Below are 25,907 nucleotides of genomic sequence, written 5' to 3'. Positions count from 1 at the left end.
TGATGCAAGAATTTGGGGATAAGGCTAAACATATGTCCTAATATGAACATAGTTCTTTTTCAAAGATCAATATAGTTTTAAATGTTAAATTTTATTGTTTACATGCAAGCAACTCCTAATTTATTATTTTAAAAGGTTACGTACATTCATTTGAATATCTGAGTCTTTAGCACTTAATACAATTTTCCAAAGAAGCAATGTTTTAAGAAATAAGTCATAAAGATCTATTTAGTATAGCCCTCATTATATGAAATGTTAAAGGGACTTACCTAAAAAATAGATCAAAATCTATGAACAGTAAAATGATAAGAAACTCACAACTAACAACAAGTGAACCTAAAAAAAAACAAGACAAAAATTAAACAAACAACCAGAATAGGAACAGAATCATAGAAATGGAGATCACATGGAGGGTTATCACTGGGGAGGGGGAGGGGAAGAATGGAGGGTGGAGGTACAGGGAATAAGAATAATAATAGGCAGGCACAAAATAGACAGGGAGAGGTTAAGAATAGTATAGGAAATGGAGAAGCTAAAGAACATATGTACATGACCCATGGGCATGAACTAAGGCTGGGGGAGGAATGCTGGTGAGAGGGGTTAGGGAAGAGGAGAATAAAGGGCAGAAAAAATTGGGGCAACTGTGCCCTGGCTAGTGTAGCTCAGTGGATTGAGTGCAGGCTGCAAATCAAAGCATCGCAGGTTCAATTCCCAGTCAGAGCACGTGCCTGGGTTGCAGGCCATGGCCCCCAGCAACTGCACATTGATGTTTCTCTCTCTCTCTTTCTCCCTCCCTTCCCTCTCTAAAAATAAATAAATAAAACCTTTAAAAATATTTCAAAAATTGGGGCAACTGTAATAACATAATAAAATATATTAAAAATATAGCAGGACTACTATATACTTGTAATAAAAATAATGAAATAGAAGTATTAGATTTACTCTAGTAATTAAGCAAAGAAACAGTGTCTAGTATATTGTTGGCACTCAAATATATGTTGAGTGAAGAAATGTTGCACTTTAGAGAAAATAGTTCCTGGTAGAGGTTGTATGTAATGTATTTATACATAATCTCCTCATTCTCGTGTTCTACTGCAAAACTGCAGTTTGATTTCCCCCATATAAATCTGGATAGATTATTTAATGTTCCTGCTACCTATCTCTGAAACAAAAAGTACTAGAACTCTCAGGAAATTTTGATGCAACATTAATAACTAAGATTACTATATCTTCTAAAGTTTTCTGATTTTTGAACATGTGGCTTTACTTTGTAAAGCTACATAGGGCATATTCATATGAATCTTGAGAGTAGGAAATAAATTCACGGTCGACACTTTGGTTCAAAGCTTAAAATACATTAGTATACGATGGTCACTGATTAGATATTTACTTACTTTTTTATTCATATCTAAGTGACACATAACATATATTACTTATCAAAATAATTGTCTTTCTGTATTACACCAGTTTTTTATATGCATAGTTTTTAGTCCTTGAGCTGCTACAGGAAAAGGCTCATATTTTCTATTATTTATCTTCTTGGAATAGAGTTTTTCTGAACAGGAGTATTTAACCTCTTAGCTTGTAACCACTTGCCTTGGCCACATATTTTAATTTTAAATCTTGCAAATGAAATTAGGTAAGGCAAAGGTGTACCTTGACATTTCAGGCATCAACTTGGTAGAATCAAAAAGCTAAAAAATATCAAATAAATTATAATGTAAAATGAGGTTTCTTTCCCCTTTAACACATAATGCCTGTGATAACCTTCTGCTTTCTTTATCTTTAAAAAAATTAAATAGGTGTTAATTGGCTCTACAGGAATGTGACAAAAGGGAGAACAATCCCATATAAAAACATGATTGATAATCACTGTGCATGAATCTTCAGAAAAAAATAAAAATAAAATATCTAATAATAAAGAAAATGTCAAGAATAAATCATTTGATTTTCTCAAATTCCCTAAATCAGTTTATGTGGTAATTATGTCCCTAAAATGAATGTGGGGGCTTCAGAATTGAATTGGCTTTATACAACATAACACATAAGTCAGATAAAAGTCTACACTTTCTCTTATTTTTCTCTAGTATTGTATAAAACAATATATTGAATACTATCATATTAACATTTTATATTCCATCTATTTCAACATATGAATTTAAGGATGTTCATATGCATAGAGAAACTCATGCACACATAAAAATGCTAACCTGTTTAGAATGAAATTTCATAAGGGGGAAGATTAAAAAAATTATTCAATAGAAAAGAATTCTCACCATTAATGCCTTGGTTCTGATAGAATGAAATAAAGTAAATTAGTAGTTCAGTGTAAACAATATGACACATGTCATAGCTCTACTTTGAAATTTACATAATGGGAAACCAAAGAGAGGGAATTTATTTTTTGTTTGCCTGGCTTTCTGAACAACAAAAATTCTTTGATGGTTTAAATTTACAGACTAAATGCTCCAATCATATCCATCCCAAATAAAATCCTGGAGCTTCCAAAATGATTTAAAACCTTTAGTATTACAGCTGCACTTATGCTTCAAAGCTTGTCTTCAAAATATGATATCACATAATACTATATAACAGGTCAGAGTCTATATCATTTAATTACTACTAAAATATTCATTTAATTGTTAAGGTGTTTTTATTTCACATAAAATATCCACACCGGCAGTTCTCATGGTGTCATTCAAGCATTTCTGGACACCCGCAACAGCATTTAGGGAGCCCTCAAAGATTGAACTATTTTCATAACCATACTAACTGAAAGATGATAGACTTTCTCACTCTCAATACCTGTGAATGTGCAGTGAAATTTTACGAAAATTACAGGATGCATAATAATATCATATAATGGAAATTTCCAATGTTTGGAATTTCTGCATAACTAAATAGTGAGAAATGAAGAGGAATGATTAGAAGGGAGTAATTTTGATTTCTTATACAATACCTTCATGAAAAAGAGAAAACACAAAAAATGTATATCATTATCTTAACTGACCCCATTTTTTAGGCATATTATTGAAGATATGAGGAAGGAAAACTTGTCATACACAAGAAGCAACATTGGAAAAATCTGGTATTGAATAAATTGCTCTTAAGGTTTAAGGCCAAGCATTTTCTCAACACCTCAGATGATTTCTTCAGTTTAAGAATTTTTAAATATAGAATTAATTTATGTAATTTCTGTTTTATTGTTCTACCCCGCCTGCATATTACAGAAATGTTCTAAATGTGAGAGCAGTAAACACCACACATTTATTCAAGGGCATTGAATCAATGCCTCTAATAATCCTTTAGTGCTATTACACTCTACCTAAAGCCTAAAAGCAAGTGCATCTTAGAGCAGATTAAATCTGAAATATCATTGGAGGCAAAAATGACAAAACATCATCAGAAGGCTGGGCTCTTCAGAAAAAACAACGATGCTGGGAATAATGGAAGGTAGCAGGAAAAGAGGAAGAGAAAGTAAGAGATGAAATGACTCCATAAAAGAAGTCATAGGCATGTGTCTACAGAAACTGACCTGGGCTGTTGAGGCCAGGACACTGGATGTCACTTATTCATTGGGTTACCAAAAATCAAGGTCAACATAATGGCTGGTAACACACACAGGCAGTACATTTCTGAGGAGCAATGAGACATTTAATGCACTGGGGCACCAAATGCGAATTTCTTAATTGGAGTGACACTTGGTGAAATGTGTTAAGCGTGACTAAAATGACATGATTGGTAAAACACATTAACCAGAATGTGTTTATCCAAAAAGAATGCCCTTGGCATACTTTTAAATGGTGACCTTGTTTTTTTGAAATTATCATAGCACACTAAATCAAATAAACAATGTGGATATCTGCACTTGATAGAATTGGTTCTGGTTAAAACAAACAAACAAAAAAAACAGACCAGTGTGCAACAATGTACTATTTCTGTTATTTATTAACTATAAGCTTATTGAGACGAGGGTCTTTTTTTTTTATCTCAGTCAAGCTTGTATATAGTGTTATATACTTAAACTTTTCTGAGTAATAGTATCATTCAGAATCAGTTTTAAAGATAATTTCAAAAGAGGAACTCACAAAACATTTTGTGTAATAGTACTGTTCCTGCAAGGTTCTTAAAGACAACTTAGTGTAGCAATACTCATTGAACTGTTTCAGTGTATTGGTTTAAAAAACAAAAGAGCAGTCCTACCTACTACCTTATAGTCATACCTCATATTTTATGGTAAATTATAAAATTATCATACCAAAAATTGTTATAGCAAACAAAACTTACAATGGAATACTAAGGTATCAACATTATTCTAGAAATGCAGATGCAAACTATAGCTTCTCAGAAGGGATCTAGGATCCCCATGGGTATTTTGAGGAGTTTCAAGAAAATGAAAGGGTGAATCCTGAAGAACTCTATACAGTTATTCATTGGTAGTGAATGAGCCCATTTGGTTTATGTGGTTTTTAAGAATCATCAAAAAATGAAACATAATGCAAAGAGCTGATTGCACTTTGACTTGACAGACACTAAAGAGGAGTTTTGACACAGTAATACCTTTTCTCTACTTGGTCCTGAGAAAGTGACAATAAGTGTAAATGACACTTGAGAATTAACCCAACATTCTTCAGGAAGCAGATGATCTAGGTTTTTACAAGTCTTTCAAGTCCCTCTAACAGGAAGTGTTCCTTTGAGTATATAAGAAATTGAGATTAGTATTGAGAACTGTGTTCTCCTTTAAAAATGGGATATGGCATAGGCTTAGAGCCTGGCTTAATTACTAGCATTGAATACTTCAAATAAAGGCCTTTTTTTAGTGAAGTACTTTTTATTAAAACTGGACATATTTTTGGATACAGCGGTTGATGTAACAACATGGATGATGCCAGGAAGAATACTATTTTTATGGAATATGTTAATATGATATGGAATCAAAAGGACACAAATTAAAACAGTTAAATATAATTGCTCACATCTAATAAGTAAATACTAAAAAATGATAAAATCAAGTTTTACTAGGAGTATAGTTATTTATTCTTTTGAAAGAGCACAGACTCTGACACAGAAAATTTACTTTTAAGAATATATTGTTGGTAAATTATCAGATTCACAATTATGAATACATATGAATTATATACATAGTTGTATAAAATATTGAAACATAGGTATAATAATAGTTTGTCTACTCTTTAAGGTTTGGTTAAAAATGGTACAACTAGAAAATAGAACATATCAAACTACTAAACATAAAAACATAACTTATTTATTGATCATGAATTATGTTTACGAAGCACATTGGCTGAACAGGAAAATGGGCTACACAGTGGCACTGGGAACAATCCCTTTCTGGTTATGGATCCAAGCATGTGTGTGTAAAAATGGGTGTGTAGGAAAAATCTGAGAGAACTGACTCACAAAGTCATAAATGTTCTTTGCAGGTGTCACCATTATGAATAACTTTTCTCTTTTTTGTTGCTTTGTTTTGAAATTTTTATAATATTAACACATGTAACTTATCAATTTAAAATTATATACAGTTGGATAGGGGTACTGAGAATTTATACAGTCTACTTACAGATGTCTCAGCCATGATGGAAAAAGGGTAAATATAAAAATACCAAGATGTCAGGCATGTGAGAACCTTGTTGCCCTTTGAGGGAAGCATTAAATCAATGCATGGGCAGTCAGAAGTAAAATCATCACTGTCCTCATGAACAATGGTCTTTTATTTTCCCATCTTAGTAATAATATTTTAACATTAAAGGATAAACTTCCCTTGATGGAAGATATAAATGACAAAGCATTGTGGGACATGATTTCTACATATTTACGAGTCAATATTATACAAATTTGAAAACAAAGATAAATGGGAAAAAAGTTACTCACTCTTGTTGTGTAAGCAGCTTCTGGATCATCTTCTAGAACACGTGAAAGTCCAAAATCAGAAACTTTACACACCAAATTGCTGTTGATTAAGATGTTCCTAGCAGCGAGGTCTCGGTGAACATAGCCCATATCCGAGAGGTACTTCATGCCAGACGCTATCCCCCGAAGCATCCCCACTAGCTGGATGACTGTAAACTGGGCATCATGTTTCTAAGAAGTATTTCAAATGTATAATTAAGATATGTTGCATCTCTTAAAGATATATCTTGGTTAAAATCTCACATACTGAATGGTAACAATACTTACTATACATCTTAGTTCTAAGTACTTCAGTGCAAAAGGATATGTGACTAAATGGATATAAGGCTAAAAGAAAATAGCCTAAGTGCTGTATTACTAAACACTCTGTAACAAGAAGTACCTTAATTATTTGACTGCAAGTTCAAACATGAACTATCTTCCTGTTTATGTGACATACTAACTCCTCAGAATGTTCAGCTCGAGAATAACAAAATGAAATGAATCCTGTGCTATAGGATTTTATTTATTTGTTCAAGTGTTCATTTTTTGCCCTGGCTGGTGTAGCTCAGTGGATTGAGTGCGGGCTGCAAACCAAAGTGTCGCAGGTTCGATTCCCAGCCAGGGTACATGCCTGGGTTGCAGGCCATAACCCGCAGCAACCACACATTGATGTTTCTCTCTCTCTCTCTATCTCCCTCCCTTACCTCTCTAAAAATAAATAAATAAAATCTTAAAAAAAGTGTTCATTTTTCTTTCCAGTTTTTTGGATGTTTCATTAATTTCTCCAAATAAGGTGGATGTTAAACTTTAAAAAATATTTACTGAAATATATTTTCTACCTGACATTTAATTGTAGATTATAAAACAGAAAGAAATACGACATAAAGTTGGAGCTCTGGATTTAGAATAGCCTCCAGTTTTTTTGGATTAAAGTAGAAATACATGTTTTAGATGATGGGTAAATGGAGAAATAGATAAATAGATACATACATACAAACACACATATTTACATACATATAAAATTTCATGTTTAGTTATATATACATGAACAATATTTTATTTTTTTAAGTTTTAAGTTTTTATTACTGTTGTTCAATTATAGTTGTCCCATCTTTTCCCCATCACTCTCCCCTGCCCCACCCCACTGCACTCAAACCCAGTTCCCACAATAATATATTATAAGAATATTATTTTGATTTAAGAACTTCTGGCCAAGATGGATGCATAGGTAAATATGCTTTGTTTCCTCACATAGTGAAAAGAAGGACAACAACAAATTTAAAAGCAAAAACAACCAGAACTGCCAGAAAATCAAACTGTATAGAAGTCTGACAACCAAGGAGTTAAAGAGGAAACATTCATCCAGACTGGTAGGAGAGACAGAGACAGGCAGCCAGGGAAGAGAGGATGCATGGCAAAGTGATGGCTGGCAGACCTGTAGTTCCACATTTGTGTGCAGAAAAAATAGGGAGGAACAACTGGGGACTGAGACAGACCATGTAACACAGGGTTCTAGTACAGGAAACTCAAGTCTCAAAACCTCTGGCTGTAAAATCATGTGGGGGTTGTGGTGGTGGGAGAAACTCACAGCCTCACAGAAGAGTTTGTTGGAGAGACGCATGGAGTTCTAGAACATATGTAAACCCACCCACATGGGAATCAGCACTAGAAGGGCCCGATCCACTTGGGGAAGTGATGGAAAGTGGGGAGAGAACTGAGCAAGAGGAATTGTTTCCTCTTGAACCTCTCCCCCACAGACAGTGCCACAACACAGCAAAGTGAGTAGCCCCACCCTGGCAAATACTTAAGGCACTGCCTCTTACAATGTAATAGGCGCCAAGACAAAAAAATATGCCCCAAATGAAAGAACAGCGCAAACCTCAAGAAAAATCTAAGAGACAAGGAGATAGCCAACCTATTAGATGTGGAGTTGAACATACTGGTAATTAGGTTGCTCACAGAAATGATTGAGTACAGTCACAAAATAGAGGAAGAAGTGAACGCTATCCAAAGTGAAATGAAGGAAAATGTACAGGGAACCAACAGTGAAGGAAGGAAACTGGGACGGAAATCAATGATTTGGAACAGAAGGAAGAGATAAACATTCAACTAGAACAGAATTAAGAAATAAGAATTAAGAGGCTTAGGAACCTCTGGTACAACTTTAAATGTTCCAACATCCAAATCATAGGGGTGCCAGAAGGAGAAGAGAAAAAGCCAGAAATTGAAAACTCATTTGAAAAAATAATAAAAGAAAATTTCCCCAATCTGGTGAAGGAAATGGACTTCCAGGAAGTCCAGGAAGCTCAGAGAATCCCAAAGAAATTGGACCCAAGGAGGAACACACCAAGACACATCACAATTAAATTACCCAAGATTAATGATAAGGGGAGAATGTGAAAAGCAGCAAGAGAAAAGCAGAAAGACATCTACAAAGGAGCTCCCATAAAACTATCAGCTGATTTTTCAAAAGAAATCTTATCAGCAAGAAGGGACTGGAAAGAAGTATTCTAAGTCATGAAAGGTAAGCACCTACATCCAAGATTATTCTATCCAGCAAAGCTATCATTTAGAATAGAAGGGGAGATAAAGAGCTTCCCAGATAAGGTCAAGTTAAAAGAGTTCATCATCCCCAAGCCCTTATTATATGAAATGTTAAAGGAACTTATGTAAGAAAAAGAAGATCAAAACTATGAACAGTAAAATGACAACAAACTCATAACTAACAACAACTGAGCCTTAAAAACAAAAGCAAAATCAAACTAAGCAGACAACTAGAACAGGAAAACAATCACAGAAATGGAGATCACATGGAGGGTTACCAGAGGGGAGGGGAAGGGACCAGAATGGGGGGATGGTACAGGAAAAGGTACAATAAGAAGCATAATTGGTAGGTACAAAATAGACAAGGGGGTGGTTAAGAGTAGTATAGGAAATGGAGAAGCCAAAGAATTATATGTATGACCCATAGACATGAACTAAGGGGAGTGGGTGCTGGAAGGATGGGGGTGCAGGGAGGAGGGGAAAAGAGGGGAGAAAAAATGGGACAACTATAAGAGCAAATCAATAAAATATACTTAAAAATAAAGAATATTATTATGATTTAATTAACTAACTTGAAAAAATGTTTTTGAAATATGTTTAGGAAAATAATTTCTAAGAAAATTTATATTTGGTTCACAAATATTAAAATTAATAATTTCTCATTCATACAAAATTTAGAAATTTCCTCCATGATAATGAATTGTACTGTCTGTCTGTCTATCTATCTATCTATCTTTCTATCTATCTATCATCTATCTACCTATCTATCATCTCTATACAGTGCTGAAAGCACATGGAGGATAGGGTCTATGTCTGTCTTTATTCCTTGCAGTGGCTAGTGATTAACAGTGCAAAATTTTTGTATTTTTTAACATATTTGTTCCAAAATGACATCTCTAAATTGTGGATACTTTAGCATTATAATACGAGATTATTTTTTGAGTGGATGGCACTATGTGAGAGATAAATGGCCTTTTATCATGTAGCACTCTCAGGTTACTTTAAATAAAGGGAGTATTTCTTACATCAATGTTATCTGTCTTACTTCAGGATTACTTTTCATTGTTATTTTAACTGATGTGAATCTTGGCAATATGAAAAGGCCAAAGAAGACTGAACACTTTTGTTTAAAGAATATAAACCATTAACATTTGGATGCTTCAAGATAAAGATTCCAATTTATAGTCTTCCTCTTGTTACTTAGCCTCAGCAAATTTCAGTTCTATCTTGAACTTTGATTATCTAATTGTTTGGCAAAATATCAGAGGTTGTCTCCAATATTTTCAGTAATTCATTCCATATTATGTATGTGTGTGCATAGTAAATAGGGAGAAATATGAGATCTATGTGAATGTATATAAAAACCTTCTACTTACACGTAAAAAACTGTCCAAGGAACCATTCTCCATGTATTCTGTGACAATCATGACTGGTTTACCTAGGTATATGGTAAATTAAATACATAATCATCAGAAGAACTCAACAAGTATTCAATAAACATATATAATGTACTTTGATACACCTGAGCAATTATATATGCAGTGAACATATAATACACTTTGATATGCCTGAGGAGTTAAAAAATTAAAACATTTTTCAAAGTTGCAATTAAAAAAACTAACTTTCAATAGAAAATAATTTTCTTTTATAAATGGAAGGGTTTTTCTTTCAGCATAAGAGTCCATAACCTATGACATCTAAATTGGCTCATTTGGCATGGCTTTTCATGAACACAAAATTTGGCCTTTTCTTCATTTTAATTGCACCTGAACTCATATACAAAACCAAGTATTTCTGTCTTCAAGCTCAAGATACAACCAATAATTCCACAATCATTTACACATTCTAAAGGTATTTACACAGCTATATGCTAAGTATTCTCTAGCGCTGGTTAGCCAAAAACAAGTAATTCAAAATCCTTCCTTCATGGATTCAGCATGTGAATTGTACAGAACAATTAAGACTAATGATGTTAATCTTTTTATCTGTATCCACTTAATGCATTAAAATGATAAAATCCATGCTATGTTTAAAAGGTAAATAAAATTATAATTGCTGTTGGCAATAACTTATAATAACCATTTTTGAAATATGTGGACTTAAATACCATTAAATCTTTTAACAAGCATTTATATATGTTTAGATAGTAATTATTACATATAAGATAGTGGTTTAATTATTTTATATGTCCTAATTTATTTCTCATTCCCATTTTACACGTAAGAAAAATAAGATATACAGAGGATAACAAAAAAACCTAACAGCACACAGTTAACAAGTTATAAAGCTAAAAAATTGCAATCTGAATGTATTGTGCTGTTACTTTTGGAAGTTCATCCTGAAAGAAATATATAATGTATGAAAATGCATTAGACACATAAGCATTAAATATGCTGATATAAAGATCTACAAATAGAATAAATGTTTAACTATAGGTAATGATTTAGTCAATTTTGAGTTTCAATTCTATAGTTATTCTGAATTAAAATGACTGAAGACTATTTCACTTTAAACAATTGTTACATAATAATTTTACATGAACCAGAGCTGAAAACACATAATTCTACAAGCATTATGATCACAACTATGAAAATAAGTAATACAAAACAAACATTTTAAATAGAAAAATATATGAAAAATTGATATTTTTGATGTATAGGAAACACTTGTAATTTTTCTATTTTTAGAATCATGTAACATTACATTAGTACTTGACATACTTAACATCACTTTATTTTCACATCATCCTATGCATTAGTAATATGTATTATTCTCATTTTACTGTTTCCTCCACTAAAAACATCATGAATTTGGGAAACTTGCTGAGGAGGTCACACAATTAGCAGTGGATACCCAAAACAGTTGTCTTTTGTTTCAAAGCCTACATATATTACCACACTGTCATTCTTTTTTCTTATTGTTGCTATAATATTGTTTTAACTGTAAAACATCATGTTACAAAAAGAAGGAAAAGAACTCCTCCATGTGTAGAAAACCTGAGTTAAGACTTGACTGAGTACTGATGTAAGACCTTGAGCAAATAATAGTTTTTTTGCAAATATCTATGCATACCTAATTTATGAGTACATATATTTTTTCCTCATAAGATCCTTCTATATCATGCAGTTTAGTTTGTCATTCTGATGATAGGAAGTAGCTTTCTTTGATTTTTTTCCTTTCATAGGTAAAAACTCTTAATTCATACTCTTTTGTGAATTATGCATTAATACTGTGGATGTTAAAATTCATACATTTAGTACTTGAATGTATACCAAGTTGTATATCTTATTTATTAAGAGGTGACAAAAATGTTTAAATTTTATAAAATTTCTCTGATAATTGTAATATGCATAGCAATCTATTGATATCCCAATCTCTTTTCCATTATCAGAGTGATTTAGTTATATAGAGTAATACATTATATGTAATGCCTGAAACTTCATTTTAGAAAAACCTTGAGCCTCAAGAATTTGCTTCTTCAACATTCTAATTGAGCTTTGATTTGAAAATATTTTTTTAAAGATTTTATTTATTTATTTTTAGAGAGGGAAGGGAGGGAGAAAGAGAGTGAGAGAAACATCAATGTGCGGTTGCTGGGGGTCATGGCCTGCAACCCAGGCATGTACCCTGACTAGGAATCGAACCTGTGACACTTTGGTTCGCAGCCCGCACTCAATCCACTGAGCTATGCCAGCCAGGGGTTGATTTGAAAATATTAAAGAAAAAAGAGAAGTTTTAACATTTCCCTGGAAATCTCTCTCCTGAAATGGAAAATTAAATGCCTAAAAACTGATTCAAAAGATCTGACCTGAAATGAGATGAATGGTAAATGAATGTGTGTATGAATAAATGAAATTCATGTGCATGTTCTCCATAAATAGCTATAAATTTCTTTGTTCCTTTTTAACACAATTCTATGAAGAATAATATTTATCAAAATTCAGTGCATACCATGAATGTAGTCACAGATATTCTGTCTCATGCAGCAACTCATAGTTACAGTGGCCAATTATTATGTTTGTATTCAGTGCTACACAAACCCTTGCTTATCTCTCTTCCTCTGGATGCCAGTCTATGACCACTTCATTTCTTGTTAACATGTCTAGTAAAATGTTTGGCAAGGGAAACAAAAGTAGCTGAAAAATCAAACCAGCCAATTATGCCGAAGTCTCATGACCATTCAGAAACAGGATCAGGCTGCATTTAGCTCTATAATTTAGGTATTTATAAACACATCAGTTTAAAAGGGCAAGTCTAAAAATGTGCTTTACATTAAGTTCAAAGATTCAGCAAACCCAATGTACAGACAAAGAGTAAACAGAATCACAAATATTCTACCTTGGAAAGCAGTTTCTTTACTTGGTTTTCCTTGTGATTTTGATTATGATGAATGTGGTTAAAGGAAGAGATGTAATACTGGAGAAAACTCGTTTTCACATATGTGAAATATAGTTGTAAATCATAAAATACCAGCTCATCTTCACATGATGCAATGTATTTCTATTTAATTTTGCATACTCTTTCATGCATATTTTGATTTAGAAGAAAAATTGTCATAACTATAATAGCATAAACAATACAATGTTTTTAAAATTAAAAAAAATCTTCTAATGTTAAAAAAGTACCTACAATATATTTACTGCCTTCAGAGATTCTAAAATACATCTAAGAATACATACTGAATACATGAAATTTTTCTGCATGACTGGCTGAAATAAAATTTAATCAAAAATTAGAAAAACAAGATTTGCAGTAGAATTTTGCTTTTGTTTTTAAAATTATTTGAGTCTAGATAAAATCATATTTTTATCATTAAAAGCTTAATGGAAGCATGTCAGTTTGTTACAATAGTTCATTTCCCCAAATATCCCTAGTGGCTCAGAGATATTACTGATCATTGAACCATTGTTAAACAACAGACGAATGTGATTCAAAGTGTATAAGAACTCCAGGTTCAGTACAATTTCATCACATGTTTCTAACCACCTTTTCTATAAAAAAGAGCACAATTAATGTGATATACAGCAATATCTAGAAATTGTATTGCAATTACCAAATAAATGCTACTTTAAATATTTTTATGAAAACAAAAATTATCAATACTGAAATATTACAAATCTTGAAATTTAATTCACTTCTAAAAGAAATACTATTAACTTCTACTAACAATTATGATTACATATACATGTTTTATTTCTTAAAGTCTTAAACACAATCTATTATAAAATCAAAATATTTGACCTTAGCAACACACACTCGTTATTATCATGTAATCATAATCAGGGTGGAAGCAGAAAAGCATAAGCAAGAAAAAAGAAATTGAAGAAAATTGAAAAAATGTGCCTCACTATTTCCAGGAAGGAAGTCTTGGATCATCTTTGATTAGAAAGAAAGGTTTTGGTTATAGATTTTCAGGTACTATAACTAACTGACTGATAAAAATATTGTGCTGCACTGAATTAAAGTATTTCCCGGTTAGCTTTCCATTAAATAATGTAAAATACAGAACAATCTTTTCAAAGTTCTATTTTAATCAAGACATTATTTTTGTTAAGAATGATCCTTATTGTACCCACTGGTCTCTGAGTTACTGAGGCCAGGGACCGACTTCATTTTATCTGTAGTTCTGTATTCAGCACCTAGCAGAGTACTATTTACAATTGATAATCTTACGTCTGTCACCTCAAACTGCTTAAGGATAATTTCTGTCTTCCAAATGATGTTAAAAAGTGCTTTTTCCGACTCCTCTTTAAGCAACCATACACTTCCAATGTTTACACATCAAATGTTTTGCACTCAGTTGACTAAATTTTTTAAGTTTATTTATGCTAACCTGAAACAAATTCAATACTTTAAAGACAGGAATGATATTTCTACTTTCCGTTATTCCATTTAGATCTGATTTGCTCAATAAGTGCAGTGACAGTTAATGAATATATTAATCATAATATGGCCAGTTTTGAAGGACAGTTTAGTTTTTATCTTTTCGAGCTTTCTATCTTTTATTTATTTTTATGTATAATAGTAAAAATTAATACTTTAGGAAGTAACAATAAATTGAAGTGATGATATCAGGCTTCTGTTTCAACTCTTAAATGCTTTTAATGTTTCACTATTGAATATGATGATTGTAGGTTTGTTTGATTTGGGGGCGTTGTTTACATACACTCATCAGCATACATATTTTTTATATATGGTGTGATATTTCTTTAAAATAAGAAAATATTTTAAATAAAAATGTTTGCTTATTTTCTGTGTTTATTGAGGTTGACCTTTTCTTTTCTATCTATTAATGCTGTGACTTTCTTGAATGCTAAATATCGAACCAACTTTGCATTCTTAGAATAATCCATACTTGGGCATGATACAGTATCTTTTTTGATACATTGCTAAATATGGCTTTATAATAACTCTGGTGTTATTGAACTTGTGTTCATGTGTTAACACTGATCCATTGTTTTCCTTTTGATAATATTCTTATGTGGGTTGGTATCAACATTGTCTCTAGCCTCATGAGTTAAGGATGTTTCTATTTTTCCTTTCTGCCAAAGTTTGTGTAAAAGATCAGAACTTCTAAGACAGTTATTATACAAGTTGTAACTATATTTCTCCTTCATTTTAGGATAGTTGTTATATGTTTAAACTAGCACTTTTTAAGGTCAGTCCTTGGGCACATGCAAATCATACTCTGACAAAGTTTTAGGTTGAATCTGATCTTTCAAAACTATCAAAAACTCTACTTATCTAAATGATTAAGGGGAGTATGCAACACATTCTTTTGTAATTCATGCGGGGACAACTCAACAATGAGATATACCTGGATGGTGTTAAAGAAATAAGGAAAGTTCTTCAGGCTGTAAAAATAGCATTTTCTGCCTTATTTTTTCTCATTTATTAAGTACAGATTTTTCTTAGTTTTGCTGATATGGACACATACATGGAAATAGTCTTAACTGATTTATCAAATTACAAGCCCTGAAAATGCATGATATAAGTTGTGTTCAGAGTTTCCAAAATTGATTATTCTAACAAACTATTTCTATAAATTACTAATAAAAGAAGTATATATTATCTATTAAGGATATGACATGGATTCCCTATTCTCCTCATCCTCACCTGCACTTATTTGTTGTTGATTTATTAATGATAGCCATTTTGACAGGAATGAGGTAATATCTCATTGTAGCTTTAGTTTGCAGTTCTTTGATGGCTAGTGATGTTGAACATCTTTTCATATGTCTGTGGGCCACTTGAATGTCCATCTTGGAGTGGTGTCAGTTCAGGTCCTTTGTCCATTTTTATTTCATTTTATTTCATTTTATAAGTATATTTTTTGATTATGCTATTACAGTTATCCCAATTTTTCTCCCCTTGTCCTCCTCTGCCTGGTATTCCCCTTCCCTCCAGCAATCCCCTCCCTTAGTTCATGTCCATGGACCATGCATGTAAGTTCTTTGGCTTCTCCATTTCCTATTCTATTCATAACATCTTCCTGTCTATTTTGTACCTATTAATTATGTTTCTGAATCCCTGTACTTTTTCCCCATTCTCCCTCTTCTTCCATCCAGCTGATTACCCTCCAAATGATCTCCCTATCTGTGATTCTATTTCTGTTCTGCTTGTTTATTTGTTTGTTTTTGTTTTTTAGGTTCAGTTGCAAATAGTTGTGAGTTTGTTGTCATTTTAATATTCATAGTTTTGATCTTCTTTTTCTTAGGTAAGTCCCTTTAACATTTCATGTAATAAGGGCTTAGTGATGAGTAATTCCTTTAGCTTTTTATTGTCTGCGAAGTAATTTATCTGACCTTCCATTCTAAATAATAATTTCGCTGGATAGAGTAATATTGATGGTATAGGTTCTTGCTTTTCATCACTTTGAATACTTTTTGCCTGAAAAGTTTCTTTTGAGAAATCAGCTGAGTCTTACGGGAACTACTTTGTAGGTAACTCTCTACTTTTCAAGATTCTCTCTCTATATTTAACCTGTGGCATTTTAATTATGATGTGCCTTGGTGTGGACCTCTTTGGGTCCAACTTGTTTGGGACTCTCTGTGCTTCCTGGACTTGCATGTCTATTTCCTTTGCCAAATTAGGAAGTTTTCCTTCATTATTTTTCCAAATAAATTTTCAATTTCTTGCTCTTCTTCTGGCATCACTATGATTTGGGTGTTGGCACCTTTGGAGATGTCCAAAGTCATTTACTCTCCTTGTTACTGTTTTTTTTTTTTTTTTTTTTTTTTAAAGCCTTGTTTCTTCTTTCTGTTCTGGTTGAATGTTTATGTTCCAAATAGTTGATGTGAATCTCAGCTTCCTTCCCTTCACTGTTGGTTCCCTGTGGACTTTCTTTTATTTCACTTAGTGTAATCTTCATTACTCCCCTCATGTTTTGGCCATACTCAATGAATTCTCTGAGCACCCAGATCATCAGTTTCTGAACATCTGATAGGCTGGCTATTTCCATTGTTTTTCTGGGGTTTTGTTCTGTTATTTCCTTTGGGCCATACTTCTTTGTCACCTCAATTTGGCAGTCTCCCTGTGTTTGTGTCTGTGTATTAGGTAGAGCTGCTATTTCTCCAAGTCTTAGCATAACTGTTAAGTTGTATGGTGGGGAGCCTTATGTATTCACCAGGGCAGGGCAACATATTTCACCACTTTGTGTATCTGTGTGGGGAAAGGGGTCAGAGAGGGGCCAGTGATACTGCCTGGATTCTGGAGGTTTGCCCAACACTTGCCCATTTCCAGTCATTTTACCCAGTTCCCATATGTGCCTATCATTCTCCTAGTGATTGCCCTGGTGGTCTTTCCCAGAGTGGGTGGGTTTTCATATATTCTAAGTCTGTATGGGCCCTTTAAATGGACTCTCCTGAGAAACCAGCAGCTTCTACCACTGCCCCAACCCCCATGGGTTTTTACAGCCAGAAGTTATGAGGCTTAATCTTTCTGGTGCTGGAATCCTGAGTTTTGTCATCTGGTCTGGGGCTGGGCTTGCCACCCAAAAAATAAATATCTCTACCCAAATTAATCCACCACAAGTGAATGTAGGAACACAATTTTGCCTCCTTGCTGCCTCTTCGTGCTACGCTGCATGTTCTCTCCCCACCCTGGCCCCACAACTTCACCCCTCCAACCCTTCTGGCTGAATATGTATTCTTTAAATCTTTGGTTGTCAGACTTCCATATAGTTCAATATTGTGGCAGTGCTGCATGTTTTTTGTTTGAGGTTAATTGTATTCTTCTTGTGGTTATGCAAGGAGGCAAAGTATGTGTAACTATACCTCCATCTTGACCAGAAGTGAGCCCTTTGCCCATTTTTTAACTTCATTGTTTGCCATCCTGCTATTGAGTTGTATGAATTCTTCATATATTTTGGAGGTCATAACTTGTCCAAAGTATCAGTAGCAAATATGTTCTCCCCTATAGTCATTCTGTTTTTAGTGTGATGATGGTTTCTTTAGCTACTTTTTAATTTGATGTAGTCCCATTTGTTTATATATTGTTTATTTTTCATTTTTGCCTTATCTTGAGATTAGTCTTTTATTTGGTATTTTATTCACAAATAATAAAGTTAGTAGTTGGACTGGGAGAGGAAGATAACCACCTTACAGGAACCTTAATTTCCTAATACTAAATGCCTGAGGCATCTTTTTGTTCTTATCACCCCCTGATGAATAAATCTGGCTGAACTGTTAGAATAGTTTATTTATTTATTTTTCTTTTTAAATCTTTATTTCCCTTGCCCTAGGAGATATATTGGCAAAATTATTTCTACATGGGATATCCGAAATTTTCCTGCCTATGATTTACTCTAGGGCTTTCATGGTGTCATGATTTATATTAAGGCTTTTTTTCCATTTTGACTTTATTCTCATATATGGTGTAAATTGGTGGTTGAGTTTCATTTGTTTTGCATGGACCAGTCCAGTTCTTCCAACACCACTTATTAAGGAGGTTAATTTTGTTCCATTGTATGCTCTTTCCCCTTTGTCAATAATTAACTGACCATAAAGGCATGGGTTTATTTCTGGGCTCTCTATTCTATTCCATTGATCTACATGTCTGCTTCTATGCCAGTATTAGACTATTTTGATTGCAGTGGCCTTGTAGTATAGTTCCATATCAGGTATTGTGATCCCTCCTATCTTTATTCTTCTTTCTCAAGATTTCTGAGGATATCCATAGTCTTTTTTGGTTCCATATACATTTTTGAAATATTTGTTTTAGAACTGTGGAATATGCCATTAGTATTTTAATAGGGATTGCATTGATAGCAGCACTATATACAGAAGCCAAGTTCTGGAAACAGCCTAAGTGCCAATCAGTAAGTGAGTGGATCAAAAAACTGTGGTACATATATACAACGGAATACTACACAGCAGAAAAAAAGAAGGGACCCCTACATTTTGCAACAGCGTGGCTGGAACTGGAGGATATTATTCTAAGTGAAATAAGCCAGTTGGTGAAAGGCAAATACCATATGATCTCACCTATAAAAGTAATCTAATGAACAAAATAAACAAATGAACAAAATAGAACCACAGACATGGAAACATGGAACAGACTTACAGTGACCAGTGGGAAGGTGGAAGGAGGAAACTGGTGGAAGGAAGGGGAAGGGACTAGTCAAAGAACCTGTATAAATGACCGTGGACATGGACAGCAGTGTGAGAATTGACTGCTGGAGCAGGAGGTGGGATGGACAGAGAAGGGAAAAGAGGAAAAAAACTGGGACAACTTAATAGAATAACAATAAAAATGTTAAAAAATAGAAATAAATTAATAAAATGTTCAAATTGTTTTAAAAAAGAATATGACATGGAGTATAGTATCCTTGAGATAAGTGCTGAAGAAAACTTTTGAAGAGAAGCAAACAGAAAATAGCCAGAATTTGGCATTGTCACTAAAGAATTACATGTTATTCCAATAATGTTTCTTTGTCATAATGGTGAAGATAGAAAGGTGGGAACAAATAACTAAGTTTGTTTTTGCATGTGTAAAGTGGATGTTTGCACAAATATAGAAATGTTTAATTATAAGACATCATTTTAATATTCTGCTTATGACATTCCTTAATAATGCGAGTTCATAGTTAAGTTGCATATTATTTTTAAAAAAAATTCAGTAAATAATCCCTCCCCAAATAACAATAAAAACACAACAGTCATGTCTAATATAATTCATTCTATTTAACTAAGTGAAAAGTGGCCAATGGAGGTCTTTTTGGAGCCTGAACATTGTTTGACTAATGGTGTGATGGCAGAAATATCAAACATTTGCTTTAGAAAAGTTCCATCTTTTTGAACTTCAACTAAAATTGATAACACATGTTAGTGCCAAGCTCTAAGCAGAGACTGTGCCTTCAGATTTCTACTACTTTGAGATCAGAGACTCTCTCACCTTCTCTTGTTTAAGAGCAACAGGCTCAAAATGTACCATTAACATTGTTTATGGCTCAATTTAAATAAATGAAAATATTATAATCGAATAAAGGGCTTCCTCTAAATGAGTTGCAAATACTATATTATAATAGACTTCATATATCAAAGAACATATTTATTAGCAATAATAAAAAGAATTATCTTTGAGCAAAAAAAGAATTGTTTTCAAGCATTTCCTTCTGTACTTCAGATGAACTGGTGAAAATCTTAAACTCAGCAGAAGTGGTAATTTAGATGCTCATAGCTTTATTCCACATAATAAGGTATGTCTATGTAATCTTATTTGATCTTAAAGTATCTGGAAATAGTAAAATAGCACTGCTATTTCCATATTGCAAGTGAAGAAAGTGAGTCTCTGTGAGTGGTCTGATTGACCAGAGGTCTTGTCACCAGTGTGGTTGAGTCAGGATTTGAATTTTCATCCTCTCATTATTAATCCAAACACCAATTATATTTTTTCTTTAAATACAATTTTTCTTATTAAATCATAAGCTCTGTATCACCTTAGTTCTGTGTATATATGTATATGAGTGTGTATGGACTTTGAAGGCAGGCTGCTTTAGCCATTGTATAATCTCAAGAGACAAAGAAAATAATAGAAGTGGATTTAATAATTTCTTCTGGTAACAAAACTGTCTTATTTTCATGTTAAATGCAACATATTAATTTTATTCTAAGGCATTTCCATCTTCTCTCAGGTGTTTCAGAGTGCTAGACTTAAAACTTTTAAATATGCCACTGAAGAAGCTCAAAATATAACGCACGGCCTATTAATACCTGTACTATGAGATGACTGGGAGTTATACAGTCAGATTTGGCAACTTCTTACATGCCTATTTGACCAAGGAGATAGATCAAACTTAGAATTTTCAATCTAAGAATAAGGCAGTTGTAATTCATATTAAAGTTACAGAATCAGACTTGAAAAGTCATTAAATGCATATTACCAACAATATTTAATATTTTTCTCAATGCATTTGTTCCCTTCATTTTGTTTGAGGATTGATTTATGGATTTCTTTGCTAAGTGACCATAATTTATATTTGATTATTTTATTTTTATATCTCAATAAAACCTGCCAAAAATATTATAGTGTAATGTTGCTTATCACTCAGTAAATGAATTATAAGAAGCAACTAGTAAAATATAACAACCTTTCTTCAAAAATTCTTAACACTGGAGGCAAAAAACCATCAGCTCACACTTAGTACTATATGAGAGGCTATCAGTAAGTTTCAATGTAAACCTAATATTTACTTTGATAGTTATGTGCATCTTACATTTTCTTAGTTGTAGGTATTGGAGAATTAGGTGAAAATTCTGCCCCTGTTAAAATGTAGTCATTTCCTCCATTGTTCCCTGAGTGCCTAAGCAGTTATACAATTCCACTTTGAAACATGCATTCAGTACATGAGCCAACACTGAAGAAAGACCTATTGGTAGCAGGCAATGTTCTCTTATTTATTTCTTATTCATTCATTCACTCACTCACTCATTCAATCAGTCTTTTATTCCTGAACATTGGTAAGTTAAGAACCTATAATTGATCCAGGTTCTGTTTTAATCACTAATTATCAAATAACACAGGTCTTGGCTTCTATGAGAGTTTACATTTTGTTTTAGTTCTTAAAGTTTGTTAATTACCCACAGAAAGTTTTTAAAGCTTGAGGGATGTCCTGTTATGATTGACAATGTTATGGAAAATAATTCAATATATAAAATAATAAGTCAGATGCAATGATAAAAAGTAGAAACACATTTTTGTCTAGAATCGATGAAAAAAGTAAAACCAACAGATCAAGTTCCTAATGCCATATCTAGCAGTTTGTAGTTAGACAAGCTACTTGTTCTTTAGTTATCATTTGTTCAAATGTAAAATTATGTTATATCTAATTCACAGGATAGTAGTAAGTATAAAATAATCTCTACAGTACAATGGTGGACACATAATAGTCAACTCATAAAGAAAAGGTTGTAAAAATTGAGAGTTAAAAGAAGAATGGCTGCATAAGTGTAAGTGCATTTCCTCTCCCACTGGGGTTGAAGATAGAACAGTGACTTGGTAGGGATGCTGTGGGGGAGAATAATGACTAATTGACTCCTAAAGCACCACAGAGACACCATTCTATCCCCTGTCAAGTAGTCTGATCTAACCAGTAAGGAACAGAGGATTCATACATTTTCCCAGTCCTTACTACTACAATAGTGTTTTGACTATTAATTAAAAATATTTTAAAGATTTTTATGTCAGAAAATATTTCAGTGTTGCTATTAGTACTAGGCCTAATTTTTAGTAGTACAGAGGAAAATTATTCTTATATGACTTAATATAGCTTATACTTTATGATTAAGTTTTCTTACATTGCTAAATCCTTAATCCCGTTTATTATATAAGAAAACTCTAAAGGATATCAAAGTATACTGCAATTATATCATGCTTTTCTGAGGAAGAAATTGCCTTTTTAATCACACTAAAATGTGAATAGGTATTACTGCCATTAGGAAAGTGCTCTGTGTAATGTTAAAGAAAAATATCAGTGTAAAAAATATAATGTGTAATGTCTATTGGTAACCACAAAATAGGAAAATGTGGTGCCAGTGAATTAAAGATGCCAAATTCCCTGCTATGTTGCCTTTCATTCTAAAGAGTTTGCTGCCAATTTAGCTTATTCTTCATTTTGTGCTTTAAAATCTTAAGGAAAAAAAAATCCCAGAACATTCTCAAGAGCTTTTCATTGGGATTGGAGCCAAAAATCACATAGTTGCCTCATGGGATTCTTTTTGAGTCTGGCTGGAGAAACTATCAAGGAAATAGTTCAGATCTCTATCACAGGCTGTGAGCCCGAGCTTCCCCAGACAAGTCACGAATTCATCTGGGACTGTAGATCAGAATTGTTTGAAATCCACAGACAACCAAGAAAATGCCTTGGGTCCAATGTGGTCTCAATCTTTACAGCTCTGAAGTATTCCACAAACTCTCATAATTTTCTTAAAGCCAGGATGGGGGTAGCTGGTAAAGATTTGGAAGCTTAAATGGAACTGGTGAACAGTAAAAAAATGGCAGCTAGCTGGGAGTTCCTGACAATTTCTGTCCAAATTGAATCATTGTTGTTTCTTGCAACTCTACATAACAGAAAGTTCTCAAAAATTCATTTTGTACCTATTTTTAAATCAGCATGTGTTAATATAACCTAATGGTTAACTCCTAAATATTTTAAGGTTTTTTAAAGATCATTGTCAATATAATACTAGTTAAATATCTGTTCTTCTGTCAAAGAAAGGCATGATATTGTTAAACTGGTCTTTTTGTTAGAACTGTTAGATACTTATTTAAAAAAATCAAATTTCTTAAGTGATTAAGTTCAGGTTTAAATGACCTCTGCTCAACATACACAAATGTTGATCTTACAACTTTACTTACTTTTAGTAACAACTCCCTCCAGTCTAATAATATTGGGGTGGTCAAATTGTCCCATAATGCTTGCTTCTCCCAGGAAGTCTCTTCTTTGCTTTTCAGTGTAGCCCACTTTCAAGGTCTTGATGGCCACTGAAATCTCTTTTTTGGATGGGAGTTTTAAGCGACCACTGCACACCTCTCCAAATTCACCTGTTTGAATGCAAAAGAACAAACCAACAAGAAAAAATATATAATAAAAATTAATAGAGAACAATTGTTTCCTTTTAACAATTTCATTCAAAATATTTATACCTTTGGTTTTCAGATGTACACTCCAAATCATTTTAGAAGTTGGTAATCTAACATTCCCTAAGAACCTCCAGGTATCCACACTCTAGTAGTAAATGGACCTTGTGATAAGCCTCATATATTCTGAAGTAGCACATTGAATAATGCAATATGAAAGAATAAAAGGACAGTTGAAAACTATATCTATGAGACTTTTCAATTCTTGTTCTCATAGCTACCACTTCCTCAGGGAATCAACAGACCAGCACGAATGTTATGCATTGTGCATTGGATTAAATTTCAGATGTTTTTAACTATTTTGTTTTTACTAAGAAGGCCGATTTAGCTATATACTTGAACCCTCTGAAAATGAAAAGGAAACCATCTGCTATCAATACATTTTATTGAAGCAGCACTATACTACATTATTGACAAACTAGTTGTAAAGTTCTCTGCGCTTCTGGAAGGAGAACAATAATACAACAGTATCAAATAAACAATACCACATTTTAATCCATGAAATCACTGTGGGAATATTTTCTTAGATTCAATGTCTTAAAAAAGTTTGTCTTAAATGAACAATTAATCCAGAATTTATTGATTATAAATTGTTGCTGGTTTTTAAATAGTGTAATGCAATCAGTAGAACATTACCTAGAGCTAGTTTAAGCACTATCTTCATATACGTTGTCATTGAAAACAATTGCTCTTTCAGTAAATTTTTAGCTTCCAGAGAGCAGAGACCCTTTACATTCATTTCTCTCTCCCCACTGCTGCCATAGTAATAACCACAAAGGAGCGCCATACATATCATGCTCTGTATTCATGAAGTCTTAATGTTGCATTGATTATTAGTCAGTTTTATACAATGTTTAAAATATTTTTTGAAATATAAAATAAGATGTTTTTCTGAAAATGATTAAAATACATGTTTACTTTTGAGAATGTCTGTGGAACAGAGTAACATTCTTGGTCCCATGTTCTCACTGTGAGCTTTTATATGAACCGCAGGCCCCATTCATTGGTCAGCCAGAGAGAAGGTGTCACTGAGTGCAATGTTTCTTTAATTTTTTGTCCAAATAAGTGGTTTGTCCCACAAAAGAAGCAAGTTGCCCTATTTATTTACTAGCTCATCACTAAAAATGACTTGCTTCTCTCCAGGAAGCTCTAAACTTCCCCAGATATAACCCTTACTTGGGAATCCAGTCTCACCCCTATTTTCAAAACAATGACTTATGCTACAACTTTTGAAATTGAGTTAAGCTCCAAAAGCAGCTTTTCATACATTACTTAATAAATACTCATCAATTGGCACCAGTATGATAGACACTATGAGAAACATAGATGTAATGGTAAACAAGGCAGATCTAATTTCTTCCCTTTGAGGAAATACAGAGAAAATAGCAAATTCTGTAGCTAGAGTGTTCCATAGTGTGATAGGGAGAATCAGGGGCAGAACTTGAGACCACTCATTAGTCTTTTTAAAACCAATGGAGAATATATCATTATAGGTGTGTATTAGGAGGAGAAATTATGATGCTAAGTAAATCATTGTTAGAATTTGTAAGGAAGAGTAAGAATTTCTATCCTTATACAGGGCTATAAGAACCTTCCCAGAACTCCAGTTTACTTGGTAAACATTACTTTTAGGCAAACTATAAGGAGGCATCCATAATGAATTTTCATTTTCTGAAAGTTCTGCCATTATCATGAGTCAATGTGTCATAATTAGTCATGTTTTAAATTGGGATGCCATCACCCTTTATTCTAACTGACAAGTCACTTGTCAGCTTATAGGACAGACAGTACAGGGTAGAGCATGGATTCTGGAACCAAATCACCTAGAGTCTAATTCTACCTCTGTCACTTAGCTGTGTGATTTTGAGTGAGTACCTTAATCTCTCTGTGCTGTTGTTTCCTTATCTATTATATAGGAACACGAACTGTGTCTTAACAAGGATTTTGTTCAATTAAAGGAATGAATGTATGTAAAGCACTTAGAAAAGTGCATACAGACACATAGTAAATGCTGAATGTTAATTACTATTTTCCTCTTTCAGTTCAAAACCATTCTAAGAAGAATAAGTTATTGCTTTACCTCTCAAGAGTTAGATCAAATTGAAGAATAAATATAAAAGTGCTTTCAAAATGTCAAATACTGTTTTAATATGAGAACAGAAGGTTGTGATGAGGATGGTGATAGCAAGGTTAATCTCATATTTTATTGGACTTGTATTTTAAAGGAGAACATTTTGTAAAAGGACATCACTAGGGCAATCAAAGAGAAGAATTTGAATTCAAGTGGGCTGATTACAGTTCTTTCTCTGTTCTCA

General features: G+C 33.1%; 1 protein-coding gene across 2 annotated transcripts in view; it reads right to left on the bottom strand.

Annotated features, from left to right (window-relative positions):
• Nucleotides 1-25,907, bottom strand: part of EPHA3 (EPH receptor A3) — a 341,621-nt gene that overhangs the window by 33,900 nt on the left and 281,814 nt on the right. For both annotated transcript variants that reach the window (XM_028504495.2, XM_036017958.1), the window contains exons 11-13: nucleotides 23,311-23,496; nucleotides 9,831-9,892; nucleotides 5,890-6,099 (exon numbers count right to left, since the gene is read on the bottom strand). In XM_028504495.2, the coding sequence (XP_028360296.1) occupies nucleotides 5,890-6,099; nucleotides 9,831-9,892; nucleotides 23,311-23,496 (458 nt within the window). The remainder of the gene's footprint in view (nucleotides 1-5,889; nucleotides 6,100-9,830; nucleotides 9,893-23,310; nucleotides 23,497-25,907) is intronic.

Source organism: Phyllostomus discolor, chromosome 2 (assembly GCF_004126475.2).
Source record: "Phyllostomus discolor isolate MPI-MPIP mPhyDis1 chromosome 2, mPhyDis1.pri.v3, whole genome shotgun sequence".
NCBI lineage: Eukaryota > Metazoa > Chordata > Mammalia > Chiroptera > Phyllostomidae > Phyllostomus > Phyllostomus discolor.
Note: the sequence above shows the minus strand (reverse complement) of the source record. Positions and strands in the feature narration are given on the sequence as shown.